Raw genomic sequence first — 17,337 nt, 5'->3', positions numbered from 1 at the left:
AGCGCACAGCCAGCCCTCCCTGCCCAGGGACAGGGCACACATTTGAGTTCCACACACTTTTATTAGAGGGTCAGGGCAGGCCTGCTAGCAGGCTCAGGGGATGCTCACAGCAGATGCGGCTCCTTGATGTACCTTTCCTGTTGCCCAGGAATCCACAGGCCGAGTTGGGATGCGCCTGCCCCATTCCCAGCCATCTACAGTAGTACAGGAAAGGGCTCTGCTGGGTGAGGCTGGAGGCAGTGCTGCAGAGCAGGACTGTGTGGCTGCATGTGGCTCCTAACAGCAACAGCTGAGAAGCAGAGGCAAGAATGTCTGGCATCCCAGCTCTCACCAGCTAAAGCTACTTCTGTCTTCACTCTTGGTGCTGTGATAGGTGAGGTGTGCAGGTATGGTGTGCCTGAGCCTTGGACCCAGGGGCAGCCCTTCACTCTCCATCCTGGTTGGGTTTGATAAGCCCATATTCCACTGCTTTCTTCAGGCATGCTGCAGCCACCCTTGTGACAGGGCCCTCCTCGCCCTTAGCCAGCACTGACAGGATCTCCAGCACCTCACTCTCCATCAGGGTGCTGGCGGTCTCCTTTGAAGCCTCCACCATGTTCAGCACCACCACGACGCCCCGATGCTGCAGCTCCAGGTTGGGGCTCAGAAGCAGGGCCTGCAGGATCTCCAGCCAGTGTGTGGTCTGTAAGACACAGGGCAGTGTGTGGCTACTGAGCAGCGCCACCATGCTGGGAGCTCCTGGCCCAGCCCTCGCCCACCATCAGAACAGGCACTGACCACTTGTGGGATGCGGCTGCAGACCGAGGGCTGCAGGGAAGTGAGCATGGCCAGGCCCCCAGCGGCCGCCCGCTGCAGCAGCTCATCATCCTCTCCGCAGTACAGCACCAGCAGCTTTAGCCGGTCATTGCCCTCGGCGACAAACAGGTCCTGCACCTGTGGCCAGATGAGGAGGGTTGGCTAAGTCAGGCAGAGGCACCTCTGCATCCGGCCCGCAGTGACCACCCTGGGACAGCCCTCACCTCCTTGCACATGGCCATGTTACACATGCACTCTGTGGCTGCCCTGCGGATCATCTCGTGTTCCTCAAACATGTAGCCCTCGATCATGGGCACGGCCTTCTCCTTCAGGATCTTCTGTCTGCAGGGCCAGGGCAAGGGGGAGGGAGAGGGCCAGCATCATCACAGCCTCTGCATCCACCACCACCCCACCCCACAGGTTATTGAGCCCTGGGCCAGGGATTTCCCTTGGCAATGTCCAAGGGGCCAGGGTCCTCCCACACTAGGTATGGACTGCAGTGGTTTCCAGCCTTCTAACCTGGCCTAGGAGACCACATGGAGCCACGGAAAATGCTCTCGACTAGGAGTTAGGAGACTTGGGTGGTGGTGATGGTGATGCTGACACTTAACACTTGAGCACTTACGCTGACCCACACACTTGCTTTACTTAATCCTCACCATGGCCCTACAGCGAAGATGCAGGTGTGATTATTACTACTATCTTGCGGAAGAGGAAAATAAGGCTGGGGAGTGTGTCCACGGTCACGATCAGGACTAATAGCTGATACGTACTGGCACATTGCTAGGTACTAGGCACCTAAGTGCAAAGTACTTTTCTATGTAACCTCTCACTGGTAAGTACTACAATCATCCCCATTTCACAGAAGTGAAAGCTGAGGCAAGGAGAAGTTAAGTATCTTGAGGTAACACAACTAGTGACCAGTGAAGTCAGGATGTGAACTAAGACTGTCTGACTCCAGAACCACACTTTGTCCCCCAGGGCTGTGCTGCCTCTCAGGGGTGCTGCACGAGGCAAGCTCTCTTAACCTGTCTCCTCATCTGTACGATGCAGGGGACGACTCACTGTGAGGCTCAAACGAGCCAATGGCTGAGGAGTGCTTTCCAAACTGTAAAGGGCTCTACTAGGGATAATACAAATGTCGACATCCTGCCCAGGTCCCACATCCTGAGGGTCCTCACCGGAGCCTCTCGCTGATCCCCGCCAGGTTCGTTAGGGCCATGAGCGCCTCGAAGTTCTGCAGGCCTGAGCAGTTGAGGTGCAACAGGGAGACAAGGGGCCGCACCACCTCATAGATCTGTGACATGCACCTGCCCATCAGGGCTGCTCACCGCCAGCCCCACAGTCCCTGCAGGGAGGAGCCCACCCCGAGAGTGCTACCCTCCCCATCCTGGGGCTCAGCAAAGCTGCCACTTCCTGCCCAACCCAAGGAGGAGCTACAGCCCTGGCTGGAAGCATCAGGGCCCAAGGCGGGGTGAGGCGAGGCCAGGGCTGGGGCAGAACACACACACCCGCTCGCCAGGAAAGGTCATCTCTGGGTTGGAGGTGATGGTGAGCTTGGCGAGAGCCTGAGCTGCCTTTGTCTGCCCCACGTCAGTGCCTTCCAGGGCCAGAGGAAGCAAAGCCTGTAGGAGCAACTGGTCAGGGCCCAGGAGTGCAAGGCCAATCCCCTCAGGCCCTGAGGCCCTGACTGTGCCCTCTCCCTCCCCAGGCTTGACCATATTCCCTACTGAGACCCTTTTCACCTCCCTGAGCTCTCCTGGAGCATCCCAAATACTTCCTCAAACACCCAGCAAGGGCTGGACATGGATGGTGCTGGGTGCCGGGCCATGGGGGAAATGTGACAAAGGAAAAGGAGGAGAGCTAGGGCCTTTAGAGGCACAAAGTACGGAGCCAGCCCAATTCAGCATCCCTCACTCAGCAGCAAGACGCTCTTGCTGGTAGTTAATAATGTATTTCAGTCCTATAGCCAATGCCAGTGGCTGGCGTAGTAGCCCTGGAGTCATGTTTTATAGGCTAATGGCTCCGCCTTCAGGAAAGGGTCCGCAACCAGCTTACCTTGCCTCCTCCCTGAGCAACCACAGTGCCCCGGTCTGCCACCTCTTCCACCAAAGCCAGAAAGACCCTGTGAGGAGAAGGCGGTGGTGGGTGGACAGGGCCCAGGCTTCTGCTCAGTGGGGGTGGCCATGCAGGTGGCCCTCCTTCCTTCAAGAGGCCCCCGGCACCAGGACTTGCAGTCACATTGGCAGCCCAAGGCCTAGGAGCTGGGAAGGGCCTGCCCTGCCCCAGGAGGCTCACCTGGAGAGCAGTTCCCTGCAGGAATTCGTCAGCACTGGACTCTCCGTCTTCACCATACATGTCATGGCCGACACCACCCCTGCTGCCAGGAGCTTCTTCACCCGAGCTCGCACAAAGCTCGGTTTATCCTGGGAAAGGAGACAGCTTAGCAGAGGGACCTCAGCTGACTAGACAGGGAAAGAGGGACCCTCCTCATAGCACAAATTGATGACTGTGGCAACAACCAAAGCGAAGGGAAAGAAACCCACTTAAACAGGAGGCTCTTTTGCTGTGAATGCCCTGGGTCAACTGGTCCCAATGTCAGGGAGACCTCTAGCCCCTCTAGCGGCCCCTTACCTTAGGGTGCTGCTCAGGCACGTGCTGCTTAGCATACTTGGCCAGCTCCACCATCTTGGGGTCAGGCTCCTCATAGTCATAGCTGTTGGTACAGTTCACTAGTGCTGAGGCCACCGCAAACAGCACAGACCTCTCCTCGGACTGCCAGTAGCAGAAAGGCATTCAGTTGGTCATCCCAGAGGTCAAGGCCCAGGCACCCAATTCTATCCCTGGCTGGACCAGTCGGGCAGCAGGCTGAATCTGAGTACCTCCCGAGGCCCCAGCCTGGCTCTGGACATTGGGAGCTCACAAACTTGACCTTCCCAACTCCTCCCAAGAGATGGTGGTTTCTGACACTGTTGGTCCCATGCCACACCAAGTGGCCACCAGAGCTACCCACCCACCTACCCTCCCTGGGATCTCTCAGAAAAAGTCACAAGAGCCATTGGTTAAGACCCACCAAAAAAACCTTCTCCTACTGCTGTGGAGTCGATTCCGACTCAGAGTTACCCAAAAGGACAGAGTATAGCTGCCCCCTAGGGTCTCCAAGGCTGTAAATCTTTACAGAAGCAGACTCCCACATCTTTTCCCACAGAAAGGCTGGTGGTTTTGAACCACTGACCTTTTGGTTAGCAGTCAAGCACTTTAATCACTGTGCTACCAGGGCTACTCCCCCTCCACTGGGATTAGTAAACTCTAATCCCAGACAGTGCCCCAGGATGACTGACTGCAGGAGCTCGGGAGCTACCCTGCTGAGCTGGAACAGGGCCTTCAGAGCAGCCTCATCCTCCACAAACTCCTCCTTCACGTCAGCGTCGAAGGTGAGGTAAGCCAGGCCCTCCACTGCCCAGCGCCTAGTGCTTGCGTCGATCTGGTCATTGCATAGCCACCTGGGGGCGTGGGGGGTAGGGGACGACTGTCAGAGCTGGGGGCAAGAAGAGGCACACGAGGATCAAGAGGGCAAAGCCAGGGGTTTGGCCATCCCAACATACAGAAGCAGTTCACATGTTAGGATCCAGGAGGGTCTGCCTGGGGGAGAGCGGCCCCTGCCTGAGCCAGAGAAGAGTCACAGGAACTGCCCTCCACCCAGGGCCCCTTTCTTGGGATCTACTGGACAGGTGGGAAGCCACAGCAGTGCCACACAACTCACTTCCGACACTGCTTGGCCAGTTTGAGAGTGGAGCCTTCAGCAAACTGCTTCATGCTAAAGTCTGTCCCACCGGCGGAGCCGAGCTTACAGAGGCCCTGGAGGAAGAGGGCAAGAACTAGCTGCCTGGCCCAGGGACAAAGGCAGGGCTTCTCCGCACCTGGCATGGCTTCCCTCCCTGGCACTCTGCCCCCTGCTCCACCAGGCTACCATACAGAGCATTTGGCAGGAAAATCAGCTGTTGGGTAGCTATGTGACATAACACTGATACAGACCGAAACATTGACCACTGGACTGTCCTGGGCCCCAGCTCTGCCCAGCTTGTATTGGTCTTGACCTGGGATTTGCTCCATTCCTTTCTGTGTCAGTACAAAAGAGCTCTTTGCAAGTGGAGCTAAGGCTTGTGCGGGAAGAAGACAGGTGCTTCAGCCAAGGCCAGAATTCTTATGGGATGGATTTCTCTAGGACTGAATGCCCCCAGCAGGAGAACCAGCTTCCTCAAGGTGCATGGGTGCAGTGCACTCATGGAGAGCCACCCAGGCAGTCCCCGAACACCAGCTCCTGGAGACGCCTGCATCCCCCTCAGGCCCTGCCTTTTGTACACAGCCCAGCTGCATCCTCCAAACTCCACCATCATCTCCCATAGGAGCTCCTCCCAATACCTCCAAGTGGCCCCTCAACGTGGCTCATCCCGAGTTGACCGTAAGCCCTGTGGTAGACAGAACCAGGCCCCAGGCCTCCGGCCCCAACAAGGCCCTGAGTATCCTGAATATTCCTCTAGTGTCTGCTGGTGCCAAACCCTGAGACACCAGTAAGGCTGGCACCTGACATGGCTGCCTGGTTGCCCGCCCCAGCCCAGGCCCTGTCCTACCACCAGCGCCCGGATGCGGATGCTGTCCTTCTCGCTGCGCTTGTATAGGTCCTTGAGCAGCGAGACGCCATTGGCAGTGATGAACGAGGCCCGCTTGGCCTTCCCGGCCGCGTGGATCAGGGCCTCCACAGCCACCAGCTGCTCTTCCTCCTGCTCAGAGGCACACAGGGTGATCACGCTCTCCATGACGCCACTCAGCTCCAGGGCCCGGTTGCCAGCCTCACTTGGGCCCTGCAGGAGGCAGGACACCGTCTGGATGGCCCGCAGCTTCCCGGCCAGCCCTTGGCCCTCAAACCAGCTCCTGAGGGGCACAGGGTGACAGCTGTCATGCCTAGACCAGCTTAAAAGGACAACCCTTCTCCTCCCCACTCCACTACACTACTTTAGCAGAAATGTTAAGAAAAGCTGCAACAGGAAAGGACTAGGACATTTCTACCCAGGCAGCAGTTGCTGATTTTCTTTATCTGGGCTTTCATTTGCACCATCCCTGATAACACACCATCTAACAGGGTGTCACACTTACTCTTACTCATGCGACCCTGCTCATTTCCTTTCCTGAACTTATCATGCTCTGAAACCATTCTGTTTCTTTCATAATGTGTTTATCATCGGTCCTCCCCCAAACTGTAAGCTCCTTGAAGGTAAGGACCATCGCGGTTCACCGGTGTGTCGGCACAGATACATTGTAAGCGCTCAACATACATGGTATGTGCTTGAGAACATTTGTTATCAGAAAATTGATTTGAGAAAAAACTTCCCTGGCTGAAGTCACTTGGAATAAGAAGAGGCTCAGGACCACTTTATCTATCCCCTGCCTGTCCTCCCCAAGGTTACTTTCCCTGTTGTCCCTCCTCAAAGAATCAGAACTTTTTGTTGGCTTGTCCAAGGTAAGGTCATGGAAGCTCCATAGACACACCCAAACTCCCAGAAGGACCAAATTGCTGGGCTGAGGGCTGTGGGGACCATGGTCTCGGTGAACATCTAGCTCAATTGGCGTAACGTAGTTTATAAAGAAAATGTTTATATTCTACTTTGGTGAGCAGCATCTGGGGTCTTAAAAGCCTGCGAGTGGCAATCTAAGATACTCCACTGGTCTCACCCCTTCAGGGGCAAGGAAGAATGAAGAAAACTAAAGATACAAGGGAAAAATTAGTCCAAAAGACTAATGGACCACATCTACCACAGCCTCCACCAGACTGAGTCCAGTACAACTAGATGGTACTCGGCTACCACCACTGACTGCTTTGACAAGGATCACAACAGAGGGTCCTGGAGAGAGCTGGAGAAAAATGTAGAATAAAATTCTAACTCACAAAAAAAAGACTTACAGGCCTGACAGAGACTGGAGAAACCCTGAGAGTGTGGACCCGGACACTCTTTTAGCTCAGTAATGAAGTCACTCCTGAGGTTTACCCTTCAGCCAAAGATTAGACAGGCCCATAAAACAAAATGAGACTAAAGGGGCACACCAGCCCAGGGGCCCAGACTAGAAGGCAGGAGGGGACAGGAAAGCTGGTAATAGGAAACCCAAGGTCGAGATAGGAGAGCGTTGACATGTTGTGGGGTTGTTAACCAGGTCATAAAACAATATGTGTACTAACTGTTTAATGAGAAGCTAGTCTCTTCTGTAAACCTTCATCTAAAGCACAATTTAAAAAATGAACTTTCTGTTGGGCCCCCTGGCAATGCAAGATGGGGAGACTCCCTTACTTGATGTAGTTTTCACAGAGCCGGTAGAAATTCTCCCTCTCGGCATCGCACTTGAGGTCATCATAGAGCTTGCTGAGGAGGATGGAGGCACTCATGCGGCTGTTCGCGGTCACCGTGAGCTCCCCAGGAGGGTCTGGCACAGAGCCCCCCACCTCCAGAATCTTTTTCAGACCTGAAAAGACACCTATTTATCCTAGAGAGCAGTAGTTCCAGTCCCTACAGATAAAGGGAAAAGGTTTCCCAGGAGAGGCACAGAAGGATAGGAGCACCTCCCTCTGAGATGAGAAGGTACAGAGGCCAGACAACCACATGAGAGCGGGTGCAGAGTCTGGTGGTGACTTGCTACCTACGGGGGGCAGTTGTGGTATCAGGCAAGGACCTCAAAGTGAGGGCTACATCTGGGTCCTACACGTGGGGCCCAATGCTCTGGGGTTTGAAGTTCCCCATCTGTAAAACTGAAGAGGAAAATCACGCCCACACCACATGGAATTATGGGTAAAAAAAAAAGATGAGGTGTGGGAAAGCACCCAGCAGATGTGCTCATGCAGGGCCTTAAGCAAAGGTTTTTTCTTTATCTTTTAGGGGACAAGGGAAATTTGGATTTTTATGTTAGATTTTTTTTTTTTTTTTTCCCTGAGCATAGAAATAACACATGTTCATGGAAAGAAACTTCAGACACAGAAAGCTAGCCTAGCCTCTCCCACTCAGGGGTGAGCTCTGTTAGCCTGCCTGCAGGTCTGATGTGTACGCGGATGTGCACGTAGAGGGTTAAAGGGTCTAACCTTGAGTTCCCACAGAGACAACACAGGCCACACAGCGCACTTCAACGCGGACACGTCTGGGCACAATCGCAACTTTTCTTAACTCCTGGGGATACACTGGCCTGGGCCACCCGAGCAACATATGTTCAGTCTCTCTCTCTTTTTTAAACTGTGTCACATACCTTGGTCAATAACCCAGAGGGCGAGACTGTTGTCGGGGTCCTTAGGAGACTTCCGGGGTACCACTTTAATCAGGAGGGTCAACGCGTTATCTCGGCCTTGGCCTGAGACCCCCACCTCAGTCAGTAGCTCCAGGAGGTTACTGATGAGGACCTTCAGCTCCCGGGCAGGATCTGCCAACAGAAAGACATGGTGGCCCAGCGCGGGTCTGACCCTTGAACTTCCCCAACAGGCCAGGAAGGCACAGGGAGGGGACATCGGCATCCTGGGTGCTGGGCCGGGCTCCAGAGCCCTGCTGCTTAGAATCTAGAGTAAAATACTGTCACCAAGACACATTCCTGAACAATTTACAGCTGCCAAGTCTGGTCTCAAAAGAGCTGGCCTGGCTGGTCAGCCCCACCCCTCCACAATGGCAATGTCCCAGGGACCACAGACCTGCTTCCACTCACCCACAATGATGGCACCTTCTTTCCCTCGGAAGCCTTTCTTAACGCCTTCCTTGAGGGCATCAAACATAACCTGCAGCAGGTGGCAGGCTGCCAGAGACACAGCCTGGTTTTCCACACCAAGGATGGAGACCATGCGCCGAGTTCCCAGCACGCTCAGGGTGGCCACTGTCTGGGGTGGGAGAGTGGACAGAAGCCACCTGTTAGCAAGGGCAGCCATAAAGATTCCTAACTAGGAGTCCAAGAGTGTGGCCTGCGGATTGAGAACACATCTGGGTGGAAGGACTAGCTCCAGGTGAAAACAAAGTGGGCCCGTCTCAAGTGTGCCTCCAGATCTCATTGGAAAGGCTTCCTAGAGAGAACATTCCAGAGGAGCTCGCCACTACCTCTGATCAACTTGGCTCCAATCAGAGAAGACAAGGATAACTGTAGCTCTGAGGGCAGCTGCTTCGGCTCCCCAGGAAGGAGACACAAAAACCTGGACAAAGCTACCTACTGGGCCCAAGGACACCTGGTTCCACCCCAGTCCCAACCCTGAAGTCCTGTCCACACCTTGTGGATATGGACATGCATTGGATGGGCCTGCAAGGCTTCTTCACCCCATTTCTAAGCTAGGTCTATTCTAGTTCACACTGGATGAATAAGAAGGCTGCAAGAGGTAGATGGATTCATGTGAGTTTTGCCATTCTTAGCCCAGGGAGACCTAGAAATGGAGCCTGAGCTTAGTCTAAAGAGCTTTTGTGGACTATTTCACAGATTCACCCTGATCTAGGCACTGTGAGCTCCTTTAGGAGTGACCAAGAGATCAGTCCCTGTCCCCAGGGTCAAGCCAGCTCAGGCCAGGGCTGGGGATCTGCAGCTCACCATACTGGCCCCAGGGGCAGGGCTGTTCTTACTGAACTGTCCCATGCTGAGAAATCCTCACTCCGTGCTGGGAATCAGTTCAAGGTCAAGCCCTACGTATCTGGTCACTGTCTCAAAGGCAAAGATGCTATGGGTGACACTGCTGACCACACTGCTTGCTGGGAGGACAGTCTCCAGGGGAATAGCCAGTCTGATCGTCAGAGAAAAAACAGGTGCCTGCTTTTACTGTATGGACACGATGAGTCAATGACAGGTGTCCCTTTGGGATTAGCTGCAGACAGCCCACTGGGAGCACGTGCTCAGGTGTTAGAGGGCGGTGTCTCCTCTTTCCTGGCCCATTTATCCCCAACTATTTTGGTCTTTTTTGTGCTATTTTTCTTTTTCCTCTCTTGTTAAACATCTCCTTGTACTCTGTTGTTATGGGTTGAACTGCATCCCCCACAAAGATATGTCAAAGGTCTAACCCCTGGTACCTGTGAGTGTGGCCATGTTTGGAGGTTCTGTCTTCAAAAATGTTATTAGTTAACATGAAGTCACACAGGAGTAGACTGGGCCCTAACCCAATGTGACTGGTGTCCTTACAAGAGAAGAGACACGGAGGGAGACACAGAGAGAAGACAGCCATGTGAAGACGGAGGCAGAGATGGGTGTGATGCTGCCACAAGCAAGGAACACCTCTGGCTACCAGAGCTGGGGGAGACAAGAAAGGACCTTCCCTAGAGCCTTCAGAGACAGCATGGCCCTGCCGACAGCATGAATTTGACTTCTGGCCTCCAGAACTATGAATAATAAATTCCTGTTTGAAACCACCCAGTTAGTGGTATTTGCCATGGCAGCCCTATGAAATGAAAACACTGCTTTAAGTTCTTTCGTAAGCAGATGAAGGCCGAGTGAACGGATGGACAGAGTGACCGAAGCAGTAACCTCTCCCCCACCTACCCGGGACTGGTGCTCAGAGCAGATGCCAACCAGGGTGCGCAGAGCCGCCAGCATCAGGTCGGTCTCGCCTGTGTCCAGCAGCCGTTGCAAGAGCTGCACTCCATTGCTCCGGAAGATCTTCTCAGCTCCAGCATCCTCCCGGGCCAGCACCACCAGGTTCTGAGAAGCCTGTGTTGAGGGAAGCACATTATAACATAAGCACTGCACAAAGCAGGGATAGGGCAAGCAGAGGTCCTGACCTCTGGACCTCACCGCCTCCACTCAGCAGCTGAGTGACTGTGGCCATAAACTGAACCTCTCTGAACTTCAGTTTCCTCATGTATAAGTGGAAGGACAAGCATCCTCTCAGGATTGACTATTACAGTAAATGGGGTTCTGAGTCTCCACTAGAACCTGAAGGGCAGGTATGGTACCTCAGTCACCTCTGTACCCCTAGCTCCTGGCCTGACCAACAAGGTGCTCCATCAATATTAACTCCCTCTCCTTGGTTCACACTAAGGCCCCAGGCCCTCAGAACTCCCAACCAGGCCAGCAGGGGCATCTGGGCCAACATCAGCAAACGGGGAGGGTGTGCTGGACAGGCAGCTATAGTGGGAGTTTGGCCCCCTCTGGCTCAGTCCCGGGCTCATACCTTTTGTTTTTTCTCAGTGCCTTTCTCTTCTGGGTCCAATAGTATCTGAAACATCTGTTCCACTTTAGCATCCGTCGAGGACATGTATCGTACCTATGGCAAACCAACAAGGCATGGCAGAAATCACCCTTCTCCAAAAGACAACCTGTTGGTTCTCGCTGGCTCCTCCCAGGGCCTGGCTCCTGTCTTTGAGGCACAGTGAGGATGCCTGGGCTCAGGGATTGCACCAAGCTGCCTTGGGCAGGAAGAGACTCGCCTTACAGCTCCTCCCAAACTTCCCATGGGCTGTTTTCCTCTCTGAGCTACCTCCCATATGGGCAGAAGAGGCAGGGCTGATGCTGAAGTCAGTGCCATTCAGAAGGCGAGGCATCCAGTTAGCTGAGGCAACCCGCTTTCCGTGGTGCCATTTGTGTTGTGGCAGCATGAGCACGCAGCGTGTGGCACTAAACTCCCTTTAGCTTCAGAATTGCCCTTTGACAGTTTTTCAAATAATCTAGATAGGCAAGATCACCAGGTCCTGGGCACGGATAGCATAGGCCTAGCACGTGTGTCACATGCTCCCATCTTGCATCCATGGCAGACGTAACTAAATCAGTCATGGGATGTCTCCTACTAAGCCCAGAAGACCTGCTCGAGTCTTCTTTCCTAATCCTTCTCAAGACAAGGCTTTAGGCAGCCACTGCCAATCAAACAGAGCTGGCGCTGAGAGGAAAATTATTGGCTTTCCTAGGTCTCAACCTTTCAATGTCTGCCATCATATCACTTGCCTCCACTATGTTAGCATTTTAACACTAAATTATCTGGTTAATTCAAACTTGCCTACAGCTCACAATGGTCTTTAGATTCCTTTCTTCTAAATACATTTTTAATTACATATACAAATCTATGTCTTCATTAAAAAAAAAAAAAAAAAAAAAACAGATGAGGCCAAGTTTCCTTTGAAAAGCCCACCACTCCTTTCCCCAAGGATCACACTGTTATCACTTTGAGGTGTATCTTTAGGATTTTTTTCTTTGTATTTAGATATCCAAGTATACCCATAGAAACAAACATAGCACCGTTTCAGGTGTGTATACGGGACAGCATTTTAACATAAACGGTATCACATTTCATGTTTCATTGTTATCATTTGCTCTTTTTGCTCAACAGGTGTCAGAGAGCTTTCCACCTCAATAAACGTGGATTCACCTACTCTTGCTAACACAGGACATTTAGACAAGTCCCAATTTTTTGTTACTACAGACAAGGCTGGAATAAACAGGCACATGGTGGTATAGGGGTTAAGAGCTATGGCTGCTAACCAAAAAAGGTTTGAATCCACCAGGCACTCCTTGGAAACCCTATGAGGCAGTTCTACTCTGTCCTATAGGGCCGCTATGAGTTGGAATCTACTCGATGGCAACGGGTTTGGGTTTTTTGGTTTAAAGCACCCTCCAGAGGAGCTGGACCAATTCACACCTCCCCGGCAGTCATGAAAGAATCTACATCCCTATAACTTGCCAACAGTCTGCCTCCCTCCTTCTAGCCACATGTACAAACTTTTAAATGTTTGCCAAATGGACCACCAAGTAAGAGTACCTTGCTGTTATTTAAATTTGTTTTTTTCTAATCACCGACAAGTGTAACCATCTCTGTATATGCTTCTTTGTCATCAGTGTCTCCTCTCCCGTGAGCTGCGTGTTTATACCCTTGGCCCAGGTTCCTTTATCAATGTTCCTCTACCATCGATCAACACCTCCATCTCTCGGTCACTCACACACCTTCTCCTGAATCTGGCCCCCAATGTTCCGCAGGGCCTCCTGGAAAACTTTGTTCTTGGGCTCCAGGCTCACACATCTCTTCAGGTCAAGGACAGCCTGGTCGAGGCGGCCCAGCTTCTCTAGGGCTTGGCTCCGCCGGTAAAGTGCTTTGACATCCCCGCCGTCTTTTTCAATGGCTGAGCACAAACATGAGCTCTGTCAGCACCCGTGAGGCCACCGTCTTCAGGCAAGAGCAGAAGGGAAAGGTCTCGAGGGCCAGAGGAAGGAGGGGGGATGGATGCAGGGCTCAGTACTTCAGCCTCAGAAAAGGTGAGGGTAGCTGTAGAAAAGGAAATGCCCCAGGAAATGGGAAAGTAAGAAGGCAGGTGCATTTCAGGGGCCAAAGGAGGAAAAGAGTGTGAAGGTACAGTGGTTCCAGAGTCCTTGCCACCACAGAAGTCCCACGGGTCCACACGAGCCCACATTCCCCTACCTTTGGAGGCCTCGATTTCCGCTTGGCCATAATCTTCCTGTAGGAGAAAGAACAGAAGCCTGAGAAGCTGGTCATCTCCCTTTCTGGCACTATCAGGCACCAGAGGGATGCTTGGCGTCCAGGGTCACCTGATCCCCCACCACTCCGAGGCCCAAAAGACATGTGACAAGCGTGGGTGGCCTATAAGAAGGTGAATGCCCAGCCACGGCCCAAGCAGCAGACAAGATGAGCAAATCGGAAACCTCGCAGGCCAGGGGTGTTAGCCCAGCTTCCTCACCAGCTTGAGGTGGCAGGCGGCCCGATTCCGGTGCAGAATGGCCTGGTCCTGGGGCGCCGCTTCCAGACTCAGGGCCTGAGTGTAGGCGGTCAGGGCACCCTCGTAGTCTCCGCGTTTGAACAGCTCGTTGCCCTCCTTCCGCAGCTGCTCCCCTGAGCTTGCCTGTGGAGAGAAAGGGGTGCAGACGTCGGGACTGGGCACAGGGCAGAGCCAGGCAGCTGGGGAGAGGAGGCTGAGGATTGGGTGATGATTGGGGGAGAAGGAGGCGGGCAATGGTCGGGGCAGATGCGAAGACGGATGGCGCCGGGGGATGAATACGCACCCCCGGGGCGGCGGGCTGGGGCTCAGGGGTCCCTGGACCACTCACAGTCATCGCGGAACAAACGTCCCGGAACGGCGCAGGCGCAGTCTCTGGGGCGGAGGGTGTGTCTAGGCTCTGGAATGTGTTGTTGCTGGCCCCGCCCCAGCCTTGCGCCAGCGGCCGCCGCAGGGCAGAGGCGGGGCTAAGGAGAGAGCGCGCCCAGAGGAAGGGGCGGGGCTGTCGCCCGGGTCAACAGGCGCAGAGATGCTACGGGAGCTTCTAGTCTGTTCCTGCAGGGACCTGCAGGGGGCGCGCGGCGGAGGAGAAAGCGCGTGGTCCGCGGCGACCAGGGCTACGACCAAGGCAGAAGTGCACGAGGTCCACGGTCATCAGGACCAGGAGTAACAGGCTGTAGAGGCTCAGCGCTAGGAGCCGGCCTGTGCCCCTGTGGAAAAGGGGAGCGTATCAGGGGCCTGTAGACTTGATGCTCCAGACTGTAGGTTACAGACCCTATGAAAATTCGGACCCCCTTCCTGTATAAATGAAGACATGCATGCACACAAATATTCCCATACAAATTCAGGGGCTTACCGGTACCCTGAACACATCTACAGGTAGCTTCAGGATTTAAAACCCCTATCGAGGGGATGGAAAACCTGGCGGCATAGTGGCTAAGAGCTAGGACTGTTGACCAAAAGGTCACCAGCTGGAATCCACCAGGAGCTCCTTGGAAACTCTATGGGCAGTTCTACTCTGACCTGTAGGGTCACTATAAGTCGAATCTACTCGATGGCAACAGGTTTGCTGGTTGGTTGGTTATCGGGCGGATTAACCAGTAAGCAGGGTATGCACCGGCTTGCATAGAGCAAGGTACACACAAGTTTAATTGTATTTATTTGCTAAGCAGTAGTGAGCAATTTCATATGTGTTTCACCACATCTTGACGTGGTGGGGGACAGGTGAAATTGTGCACCACAGATTGGTGGGAAAACACAATTGGGCCCATGCTGTACCTTGCTTATATGGGTAATCCGGCCCTTCCTACTATAAAGTGTGTAATCCATGGGCTACAAGATCCTCTCAGGCTTAACCCTTCACCCAAAACACACCATGGCTTCCAGTTATCCACTTCACAGCCCCTGAACATTTTCTTCATATAATTTCTGTTTAATGTCCATTCCTCCACTAGTCTGTAAGCTACAGTCCTTCATCTGGAATTTAGGAACAGAACCCCAGATCCTGGAACACGCTGTTAGTGTCCCAGTGGCTCTTCGGCTGTTTCACCGCTGGAGCTCTCACCTGAGAATGGGAGGGGGCCGAAGGGTGGACACATTGACCTGGTACAGGGCCTCAAACTCAGCCTGGGTGCAGCAGGAGGCCCCTGCAGCCTGCAGATGGCAGCAGTAGGCTTCCTCTGGAGTATCAGAAAGCCGAGGACAGAAGAAACCCGGGTAGTGGCGGCCATCGGCGTCCCAGGTGGTCTGGCACAAGTGGGGGTGGTGGGCCAATGCTGAAATGAGGGGCGAAGGGGCTGGAGACAGGCAGGAGAGATCTGCCCACATCCCACCCCACCTGTTCCTGAGAATGAAAGGGATCAGCCAGTCCCAGAGGGGCAGGCTCCCTTCCTCACCTCCCTAACGGCTCCCCAGAGTAACCCATGCATCTGCTGAGAGTAGAGGACGTTTAGGGTGGGGTGGGGTGGGCGGTGAGGTGGAAAGTACTGTACCTGAGAGAGAGGTCGGCTGGGCAAGGGTCACCCAGCTGAAGAGCAGTGGTAGCCCCACAGACAGGCCTGTCAGCAGGGGGCCCAGCTTTCTCTGGAAGCCCATGTGAAGTCACTTCCACCTCAGCCCTGGTCCTAGAAACCTCAACATCTCTCTTTCTAAGTCATGACTGCAGACAGTAAGGAAATAAAAATTAAACCCGAGGTCCTGAGGCACCATTAACGCAAACCTGAAGCTTCTCTGTCACAGGCCTCAAAAGAGAGAAGAAAGGGACTGAGTTTCTATCCCTCTTTGGAAAATGTGGGGACTGTGGCTCCAAGCTGCTTACAGCTTTCTGAGCTGAAAGAGAAAAGGCTGAGAAGACTAGAGGACAGAATGAAGGACTAGAGAAAAGTTGAGCCATTAGTCTGAAGAACAGACATGGATTTACAGCTGTTTCTTTCCACTCACTTTCCAACTTAAAGGCTACTGTGGAAGTCCTGGGGATTCTGACCATTCCATTTCAAGCCCCAGAGACCGGCATTTGGAACTTCCCTTTCTAAACTCCACAACCAAGACTAAGTGAAATCCATGGATGAGTCCTTTTTGGTAACTTTTCCTCTGAGCCATCACCTGCCCCAGCTACGGCCAAAGCGCAAAAGCTACCTGTCTGGTTGTAGTACACTTAGCAGTTAGCCAATCCATCTCACAGGGAAGCTTGAAGCTTGTGTGTGTGTTTGGTGGTGGGGGGAGGGAGGAAAGGGTCCTCTAGGGCTCTCTTACCCTTCATACTGCATAGTTGCCATCCACTGATGCAGAGAATTTCTTCAGAAAGCCTGAGGCCACAGCCAGCAACTTTAAGTGTTGTTCCGGTGTCTACCCCAGCCTGACAACACATGCTCCCAGAACAGCAGTGACAACACTCACCACCCCAGGGGCCCACAGCAGGTGCCTGGGGATTGAAATAGGCGTCCTATGGCACAAGAAAGCAATGTAAATTTCATTCTAGCAACTGAGAGCAAAGAAAACAGTTCCTGCAGAAATAGCACTGCTCACTGAGAGCCTAAATCTGAAGCAATTAGGCAGGGCTCCCAGTGTAGTTTCTAACTTCCCTAGGGTCTCATGGGCCCAAAGATGAGGTTCTGTGCCCATAGCAACCAGGCCCATGTCTTGTAGGGAGAACTATGATCAGCTGAATTGAGAATTTTCTGAGCACCGACAGGTTAAAGATTGTCTTTTCATGGGGGGAGAGGCCCCTCCTGGGAGAAGCTGTCTCTGACCCCAGGCTAGGTGAAATGCCCTTTCACTGGGGCACCAGAGGCCCCTGCAACTTCCTGCCCTAAACTCAGCTTCACTGTGTGTGTTACTGTCTGTGGGCAGACTGTGGACTCCCTGAGAGCCAGGCCATGTCTGTCTTGTACCCCCAGCACCCAGCAAAATGCACTGAATCAGGGCCTGCAATACAGAGGGCAGCTCCCCATACCAGTTGCTTATTGTGCCCTTGATGTTGTTGCCAGGTGCAAACCCCCAGGTTTTGCTCGGTGTGACTTGTTACAGCCAATAAACAAGAGGCCGAGGTGGGAGATCAGAAAGACGCCTTCATTTCATTGTACAAGGAAAGAAGCAATCCAGGCTGCTGCCTCCAAGACTGATCTTAGGCAGCTTAGGGGAGCTGGGCTTTTACAGAGAGCAGGCAAGGAAATGCAAATTCATTGTAATATTTGGGATTGACCTTCAGGTAGGCACTCAGAGTCTGGGGATGACTATGCATTTTCTTTAGACAAGGGTTCGATCTCCCAGGATGGAGGAAGAGGTTGGTTTTCTTTCCATTAGGAGGTTAAGTCTCCACCCAGAGGCCGGCTGAGGC

At 53.4% G+C, this 17,337-nt stretch overlaps 2 protein-coding genes across 4 annotated transcripts; both read right to left on the bottom strand.

Moving 5' to 3' along the window:
• Nucleotides 1-39: 39 nt before the first annotated feature.
• On the bottom strand, nucleotides 40-13,925 carry UNC45A (unc-45 myosin chaperone A). Of its 3 annotated transcripts, none has more exons than XM_049905855.1 (20): nucleotides 13,834-13,925; nucleotides 13,467-13,628; nucleotides 13,190-13,226; nucleotides 12,718-12,893; nucleotides 10,958-11,050; nucleotides 10,327-10,494; nucleotides 8,527-8,695; nucleotides 8,080-8,250; nucleotides 7,137-7,308; nucleotides 5,427-5,727; nucleotides 4,559-4,653; nucleotides 4,157-4,298; nucleotides 3,430-3,570; nucleotides 3,094-3,221; nucleotides 2,854-2,920; nucleotides 2,307-2,420; nucleotides 1,977-2,092; nucleotides 1,020-1,137; nucleotides 778-933; nucleotides 40-682 (listed from the first exon to the last, which is right to left on the bottom strand). In XM_049905855.1, exons 1-20 carry the CDS (start codon nucleotides 13,837-13,839, stop codon nucleotides 425-427), a joined length of 2,790 nt encoding a protein of 929 aa, XP_049761812.1. In that variant the 5' UTR covers nucleotides 13,840-13,925; the 3' UTR covers nucleotides 40-424. The 3 variants fall into 3 exon arrangements, with proteins under 3 accessions (XP_049761812.1, XP_049761811.1, XP_049761813.1); XM_049905854.1 differs by having other exon boundaries at nucleotides 13,789-13,923; XM_049905856.1 differs by lacking the exons at nucleotides 40-682; nucleotides 778-933 and having other exon boundaries at nucleotides 1,048-1,137; nucleotides 2,305-2,420; nucleotides 13,789-13,923.
• Nucleotides 13,926-14,046: 121 nt separating this feature from the next.
• LOC126087947 (protein shisa-like-1a) lies at nucleotides 14,047-15,790 on the bottom strand. The gene is made up of 3 exons (XM_049905866.1): nucleotides 15,494-15,790; nucleotides 15,067-15,277; nucleotides 14,047-14,212 (listed from the first exon to the last, which is right to left on the bottom strand). The coding sequence occupies exons 1-3, from the start codon at nucleotides 15,594-15,596 to the stop codon at nucleotides 14,047-14,049; spliced, it is 480 nt and encodes a 159-aa protein (XP_049761823.1). The 5' UTR covers nucleotides 15,597-15,790.
• Between the last annotated feature and the right edge of the window lie 1,547 nt (nucleotides 15,791-17,337).

Source organism: Elephas maximus, chromosome 13, assembly GCF_024166365.1.
Source record: "Elephas maximus indicus isolate mEleMax1 chromosome 13, mEleMax1 primary haplotype, whole genome shotgun sequence".
NCBI lineage: Eukaryota > Metazoa > Chordata > Mammalia > Proboscidea > Elephantidae > Elephas > Elephas maximus.
The sequence above is the reverse complement of the archived record's forward strand: the minus strand, read 5'-3'. Positions and strand labels throughout refer to the sequence as shown.

Excerpts from the sequence above, each read along its gene's own strand:
- LOC126087947 (XM_049905866.1), bottom strand. The coding sequence starts at position 15,596 with ATGGGCTTCCAGAGAAAGCTGGGCCCCCTGCTGACAGGCCTGTCTGTG. Across the intron at positions 15,278-15,493 it reads CCAGCCGACCTCTCTCTCAG|CATTGGCCCACCACCCCCAC; the intron begins GTACAGTACTTT and ends CCCTCATTTCAG. Across the intron at positions 14,213-15,066 it reads CGGCCCCCTCCCATTCTCAG|GGGCACAGGCCGGCTCCTAG; the intron begins GTGAGAGCTCCA and ends CCTTTTCCACAG.
- UNC45A (XM_049905854.1), bottom strand. The coding sequence starts at position 13,839 with ATGACTGTGAGTGGTCCAGGGACCCCTGAGCCCCAGCCCGCCGCCCCG. Across the intron at positions 13,227-13,466 it reads CCGCCTGCCACCTCAAGCTG|GAAGATTATGGCCAAGCGGA; the intron begins GTGAGGAAGCTG and ends TTTCTCCTACAG. Across the intron at positions 4,654-5,426 it reads TCCGCATCCGGGCGCTGGTG|GGCCTCTGTAAGCTCGGCTC; the intron begins GTAGGACAGGGC and ends CTCTTCCTCCAG.